General features: G+C 40.3%; 1 protein-coding gene across 1 annotated transcript in view; it reads left to right on the top strand.

Annotated features, from left to right (window-relative positions):
* Positions 1-7,731, top strand: part of RUFY3 (RUN and FYVE domain containing 3) — a 118,831-nt gene that overhangs the window by 27,122 nt on the left and 83,978 nt on the right. The window contains 1 exon segment of the mRNA XM_019516771.1: positions 3,775-3,828. Within this exon segment, the coding sequence (XP_019372316.1) occupies positions 3,775-3,828 (54 nt within the window).

Raw genomic sequence — 7,731 nt, 5'->3', positions numbered from 1 at the left:
TTTTTTTTTTTTTTTTTTTTTTTTTTTTTTTTTTTTTTTTTTTTTTTAGAATAGCTCTTATAATATTATTAATGCGTTCCTTGTTTTCACTCTGGATCTGTCTTGCTCATGAGTCCAGTCTTTAGAGAAATGAATATACCTGTGCAATGGTTTTTCTTTAAAAATTGCAGTTTAAAAAATATGGCCACATGAGTTGTCAAACTTATTTGAGTTCTTTTTTGTTTTTGTTTTTAAACCTTTAATATATTTGCTTATACAAATGCAGCCTTTTCAGTGCCCACTTCCTGCTTTTTAATTATTTGGGTTCAAGGCCTTCCTTTATATCATTGACCTTATTACAGACAGCTTGCTTTTATTATTTATACCACTTATTATGAATATAATGTGTGTATGTGGACTTCTGATATGATCTATTTTTGAATCTTAAAGAAAAATTTGATAATTTGGGTGATCACCTTCATAGAGGTGAAGGTTCAGAGACAACGGATTATTTTAATGGCAAGCAAATATATGTGGGTTCTTCATTTAATAGCTACAGTTGCAGATGACACCTAGCTGTGGGGGTAGTAGATATACCGGAGGGTAGGGCTAGGATTCGGAGTGATGTAGATAAATAGGAGGATTGGGCTGAAAGGAATCTTATGAGGTTCAACAAAGACAAGTGCAAAGTCCTGCAGTTAGGACAGAACAATCCCATGCACGAGTAGAGGCTGAGGGCTGACTGGCTGGGCAGCAGCTCTGCAGAAAAGGACCTGGGGTTACAGTGGACAGTAAGCTGAATATGAGCCAGCAGTGTGCCCTTGTTGCCAAGAAGGCTAACAGCATACTGGGCTGCATTGGTAGGTGTGTTGGTGATTTTTTTTCCCCCTTCTATTCAGCACTCATGAGGCCACATCTGGAGTACTGTGTTCAGTTTTGGGTCCTCCACTATAGAAAGGATGTGGACAAATTGGAGAGAGTCCAGCGAAGGATGACAAAAATGGTGAGGGGGCTGGGGGGTATGACTTATGAGGAAAGACTAAGGGAATTGGGCTTATTTAGTCTAGACAGGAGGAAACTGAGAGGGGACTTAATAGTAGCCTTCAACTACCTGAAGGGTTTGAAAGAGGATGGAGCTAGACGCTTCTCAGTGGTGGGTGATGACAGAACAAGGAGCCATGGTCTTGAGTTGCAGCAAGGGAAGCTTAGGTTAGATCTTGGGAAGAATGTTCTTCCTAGGAGCGTAGCAAGCACTAGAACGGGTTACCCAGAGAGGTGGTGGAAGCTCCATCCTTGGAGATCTTCAAAACCCAGCTAGGCAAAGCCTTGGCTGGGATGATCTAGCTGAGGCTGGTCCTGAGCAGGGGGTTGGACTAGATGTGACCTCCTGAGGTCCCTTCCAACCCTCATTTTCTATGATTCTATGAACTTTGTTAGGATTCTTAATAGTAGAAACAAATTGGTGGCATACAAGATAGCTGATCTTTCGTAGGTACCTGTTTCTCTCATGCTTTTTTATTGCCTCCAGATTTCCCTTTCTCATTAAATTTTAAGGAACTGTTTTTAACTGTAGGGTAGCATCTAATTAAGTCTTCCTTATACACAGAGACTAATTAAGACTTCTAGCACTATGGCATAATTAAGTAGATATTTAATGGCAACATCCAAGTCAAAGTAGGACATTCTGTTAAAGGGATGCCATGAAGGTAAAAAGAGCTGTCTAAAAATGTAGTAGTTGAGATACTTAAGTTACTTGTTTTGAGTTTTCTTCTTCTTTGCTATTTGAAAACTTTAACGTAAAAGAGGAAAAGCTAACTATACAGGGTTATTGAGAAAAGGAATTTCCACAAACTGCTGTCAGTTGCATAAAGAAAAGCTAAAAACAATAGCCATATTTTTCTCTTATCCTTTTACGTTAAGTGCAAAGTCCTTATTATATAGTAAAAAGGGTTTTACCAGTTCTCTTTCTGTCTTTTACTCGGACCAGTTTGTGTCCATTGAAGGGACACTGCAAGGTGGAAGATGGACAGCTAGTTCTAAATGTGTAACCCCGTGAAGGGCACTGTTAGGGAGGAGGTTTCAATCTCTGCTGATATGGGTGCTTTTGTTACTGACGAGTGTTTCATGCTCAGTCCGGGGGGTGGGGGGCACACACTTCTCTGCACTTTCACCTTTTGTGTTTAACCTTTTTATATACAGGTTTAAAAGTCAAGAAGACTCTCTTTCTCTCACTCTATTATGTTTAGCCTATGATCCCTTTTACCTCGGATGACAGCTAAGGTTCATGCAGTGTAAGTCTAGTATTTGATAGTTTCTTCTTAGGCTTGCAAATTCTTATTAAATATTTACAGGAGTTGTTGGACTGTTTAATGACTGAAAGAGTAAAGTACTATGCCAATGGATATAAGCAACCTCAGCTTCTTTATCAGTAGCATTCCATTAAGTAAAGTGTTTTCCTCAAATATTTAATTTCTGAAAGGCACCATCTTCAGTGCATATACTGTTTCTGAAAATGAGAATCTGTTCCACTTCCTTAGTCTCTATAGATGCAGATACTTAGTTATTTATGAAAAAGTAAATATAGGTCTCATTAAAGAAATAAGGTATGAAACTTATTTTCAAAAAAAGGAATTGGTATTAACTGTAGAGTTTAATAGAATAATAAAATATGGAAATTGGTCATCAAGACTGTAATATGGGAGAGTTCTTGTGCTTAATGAGCTGTTCAGTGCAAAGTGTTTTGTTGTTCAAGTCAACACTGGTTTCTTGGTTTGGGGAGGAGGTGAGCAGTAGCTTTTTCAAAGGGGGAAGGAGAAAGGAGGTCATAGGGAGTGTACTTTGCCCAGTACCTTGCCCAGAGCTCTGTTTGGAAGAAGGAATTAAATTTTCTCACCCCTCAAGCATACATACTGAATGAGAACTAGTGTTTCAGGAGAGAACAAAACATGTAAGTAAGAAGCCAAGAATTTGCTAACTTACAGTTCTTGTTTGGTAACTGTTTATGGAGTCAAGGACAGAGACTTGCTATGCTTTCTCTGTCCTGCCCACTTTTCTGCCTCCTCCCCTTTGCCTATCAGCAGCTTGCAGGACAGCAGCAGAATCAAACGTGTTTTTGTTTGCGATGTTGGCACGCCATTTTTTGTGAAAATCTCTTTAAAATGTGAGTCGCACTCTGTAGAGCAGGAATGTCACTGTTTAGTCTTGCTTGTGTCTTGTGTACATTGTCTTTAAAACACAGAGCATATAGAGTTTGCTTTTCACTTTTAGCTCCTATTTCCTTCTTTTATTTATGATGTCAGATTGAAAGGTGGTGGGGGGGAGGAGGGGAAGAAACCTGAAGCAGATGCCAGTGTCACATGGAGAAGTTTGATATCACAAGTTTAGTTCCTTGATCTTCATAGTTATAAAACAAAAATATAGATTTCTACATGGAATTCTTTATTAGGAGATGGTTTACACAAGTATTAGTCATGTTGAGAGTTAAACATACCCAAATTCTACCTAGCATGAATTACTTGCGCGCTCTCATAAAAAATAAAAAAGTAAAAAGCTATCTCTTCTTAACCACCCAAAACAAAAACCACCAACAAAAAAGCCTTGTTATATTGCTTTGTGCAAACTAATAAACTCTTTTGAATTGCAAATCTCTTATCACCACCAACTGAGTCGTCTTATTACAAGAATTTCCCTTTCAGTTTTCCCTTTCTTATATCTTGATTTTGAATCTTTCCTTTAGATTATGGCTTGCATGACATATATTTTCTTTCTTTTCCTTTCTTTTTGCTGTTTGCAAAGACTCTTGGGAGGATTTGACAGATTTGGTGGAGCAATTGCGTGATGATACTGAAGGTGCGTGCCACACCAACATCTTTCAGCTTTTATTTCCACTTGTCTTTGGTTTTTAAGATATCACTCTGAGCCTGAATACCAGATACAGTTTTCCTTTTCATTGGTAATAAATGTGATTATAAACATGCTTGTCTAGTTGAACTAGGTTCACCATTTGAACAGTGCTGTATTAGTTGCATCATTTGGCTTGAAATGTATGGTTTATACTGTTGATATTTTAAACAAAATGTTTTCACTCACAACAGGCATGTATGTATGTATGTGGTGGTATTTTTTTACTGATTACCTTTTTTTAAAGTACATTGTAAAGACTTTTGGGTTCCAAATTTGATCTGTCTTGATATTGGTCCCATCTGTCCAGTCTTGCCTTTTTTAAATCAACACTGATAAGAATTTAAAACAAAAAAACCATGAAAAGATAAAGCTGTTAGTTCTTAAAACGAAGATGAGACCACAATAAAAGTTTAGAAGATGTGGGACTAGTTTTCTTATTCTGGAACACTGTCTGAAGCTACTGTCCTTCTGAATCGGTGACTGGAATGACAGTTTCCAGGGCTGAGTGATATAGATCCAAGACATTTAAAATGAGGTTTTAAAACGTGACTTTTAAAAAAAATCTTGTTGAGACTTCATACCAAATTTTCAATCTGTGCTATTATACGTTCTAATCAAAAGATGAAACAGATTCAGGATGGAGAAGCATTTTTATGGGATGGCATAATAGTGCATCCTGCATTTGTGCAGGGGGTTAAGCTACCTGACCCTTGAGGGTTTCTTCCAGCCCTATGATTGATTGATTTTTTTTTTTTTTGTTTTTTTTGTTTTTTTGTTAATGATCCTAATTCAATTTTATTTTTTTCAAAATGCTTCTTAGTGGTGCTTGAAAGGAAGAAAGAAAGTAGTGCTTGATTTAGCAAACTTGTATGCAACTTTTTGCTTGTATGACTAATGGGACTGCTTATGCTTAAATTTTAAGCTTTTGTATAAGTGTGGCAGGGGGGTGACCAGCCTGTGGCACAGGTGCCACCAGTGGCATTAACAGCCTGTGTGCGTGGTATGTGGCAGATTGGGGAGGTGTACAAAGTTGGAGTCCAGGGCAAACCCTATGGGACGGGAGGGGGTTTGTTGTATAGTTCTGGAAGTGGGGGGCATGTGGGTTACGAGAGTAGGCTGGGATCCAGTTGTGAGAGCAGGGGTGGGGTGGGGGCAGCAGTCTTACCCGCACTAGAAACTCACACAGTCCCGGCTAAGCTGCTACTGCATCTGTGGATGCTCTGCCTGCCCCAGCTGTTACTCTTAAAGCAACAGCAGCTGGGGACTGTTTTGGGAGTTCCTGGCATGGGAATACTACCAGAGTGCACCTGTACCTCTTCTTACTTGGCACGCAGGGCCAAAATGGTGTAAGGGTTGCCAGAGCCTGGAATAGGCTTCCCAGGGAGGTGGTGCTCTCACCTTCCCTGGAAATCTTTAAGAGGAGACTGGATAGGCACCTGGCTGGGGTCTTATGGCCCCTTCCACCCCCAGTGCTCCTTCCTGCCCATGGCAGGGGGTCGGACTAGATGATCTGTCTAGGTCCCTTCTGACTCGTGATTCTATGAAAAGGTTGGCCCCCAATCATTTAGAGAAGTGATTCTCAATATTTGTCTAGTGGGCTGGATGGGATCCAGCCAGTGGACCTAAGCTGGTGACCAGGGCAGACACAACAAGGCTCCATTTGGCTGTGCAGAGGGGGAAGGGGGCAGTCCAGCCCCTATCCAGATGTGGTAGGGAAGGGGACTTGGCCTGACCCTGTAGAGGGGGTGGGAGGCATGACCCAGCCCCACTCCAGCCCTGGAGGGATTGGGGGGGAGGGGGAATGGGGTCGTGATCCAGCCCCAACTTGTCTGGGTGCAAGGGAAGTAGGCATGCACCAGCCTCAAACCAGCTGTGCAGGGGATGGAGGTACGGCCCAACCTCATGGAGGGTGGGGAGGAGAAGAGGGCATGGGTTGACTGTTGACAGGGAGCGGGTGTGGCCTGGCCCCATTTGAGCTGTGTGGTAGGAAGGTTATGGCCTGGCTCAGACCCACTGTACAGAGCTTGGGTTCTGGCAGCAAGGAGGAGTGGCAGTATTAACTGCCATTGCTCCCCGCTGCCAAATTTCCCGACCCTTGGGGAGCCCCATAGGCTGGATTCTATTTGGCCTGAGCTCAGAGGTTGAGCTCCTCTGGGTTAGAGCATCAAAATTTAAATTTGTGTTTCTAAAAGCTTTTCTGTAAGTAGGGTAGAATCTTTGTCACTTGAAAACAAAATTGCCTCAGGGCTAAGTGTTTTAAGTAGCTTATATTTCCGACATATTAGCAAATAATTGTGAACATTTTCATACATGGGCCAAATATTTCCAAAATTGGAGCATGAAGTTAAGCACCAATAAGATTACCAAATGTGCTTCTGTGACTTAGGAGCACAAACCCCATTGTCATCCTACTGTGAACCTTGATAAAAGGATAGGTTCTCCTTGAAGCATTTAAACATTTAAAAGGGAAGGAAGTAAAGAACTAACAATATAGAAAAACATGTATTTTAAGTGTACAAAATATTTTATTAAAAAGTACTTTATATCCAGATAATTCATAGTAACAAAAGGAGTTAACAACAAGATTTATTTGTATTTGCTTTGGAGGTGTATGCATGAAATATGTGTCAATAGTTTTATACACTACCAATGTGAATGATCTCCTTAAGAGTGTAACAGTGCTTTCTTTTAAAAATATTTGTAACTTAACCAACTTGGTTCTTTTTATACAGAAGCACTAATAGTGTAAATCCTTTCAGATGGGACCAATGTTCAGAAAAGTCCATTTGAGACTATAAAAAAAAAAAAACTTGAGGGCCCTTTTAATGGTGTATTATATCTTCTGTGGGTAAGGCTTTCTGTTAAAATTTGTTTCTGCTTTTACCTACTAGTATTCTAACTATAAACCTCTCTGCTTTAGGAGAAGTACTGTACTCTAGGTAGACATAATGTTTGAAACTCTTCAAATGCCATTTGAAATGCTTCAAAGGATGAGCCATACATTCACATATGGACATGAAGTGTGAAGCAGTCCAAAAATGGCAGAAGTACTCCAAAAACAGCCCTGAAAAACTGCTGCTATTTAGCAGCACTTCAAAATGAAGCCCTTTGGGCTATATAGCTGGGTTTTTGCTTGTAGCTGTGTTGGTCTAAGGACATAGGCAGGCAAGGTTCTTTGAGTAGATGTGCTATCTTTTATTAGACTAATAGAGTAATTGGAAAAAAGTTCTTTGCAAGCTTTCGGGTGCAGTCACCCTTTGTTAGGCATAGGGAGTCTTTGCTGGTCTGAAACTCCAAGGAATGAGAGAAGCTAAAAGTGTGGAGGGATGTCAGTGAAAATGTAAATAGGGAGAGATAAGCAAGACAAAAGGCAAAGCAGGGAGGAGGAAGAGAGCAGGGGGAAGAAAAAGTCAGAGGGAGACAAAAAAGATAAAATACAAGGTGAAAAAGACGGACAGGGTTTTTTGGGTGAATCTGATATCTTTTATTAGACCAACTTAAATAGTTGGAAAACAATTACTAAGCAAACTTTTGGGTTAAAAAACCCTTTGTCAGGCTAGGGAAGTTTCAGCAGTTGGTGTATGCTCTTCCTGGATGGAATGACAAGTAAACCTTGTCTGCCTATATCCTTAGACCAGCATAGCTACAACCTACACCCTTGTAAGGTGAAAGAGGCAGTCTGTGAACAAGGGAATAGTTGGAGATGAGGAAAGCAGGAATGGGAGTAGCTAAAAGTGTGACAGGATGTCAGTGAATATATAAAAGGGTAGAAGTAAGAAAACAAAAGGCAAAGGAGGGAGAAGAAAACAGGGGACAAAAAAGGCCCGAGGGAAAACACTACAGAGGTAA

This window comes from Gavialis gangeticus, unplaced genomic scaffold, assembly GCF_001723915.1.
Source record: "Gavialis gangeticus isolate Ggan-Ray unplaced genomic scaffold, GavGan_comp1, whole genome shotgun sequence".
NCBI classification, from domain to species: Eukaryota; Metazoa; Chordata; order Crocodylia; family Gavialidae; genus Gavialis; species Gavialis gangeticus.
Note: the sequence above shows the minus strand (reverse complement) of the source record. Positions and strands in the feature narration are given on the sequence as shown.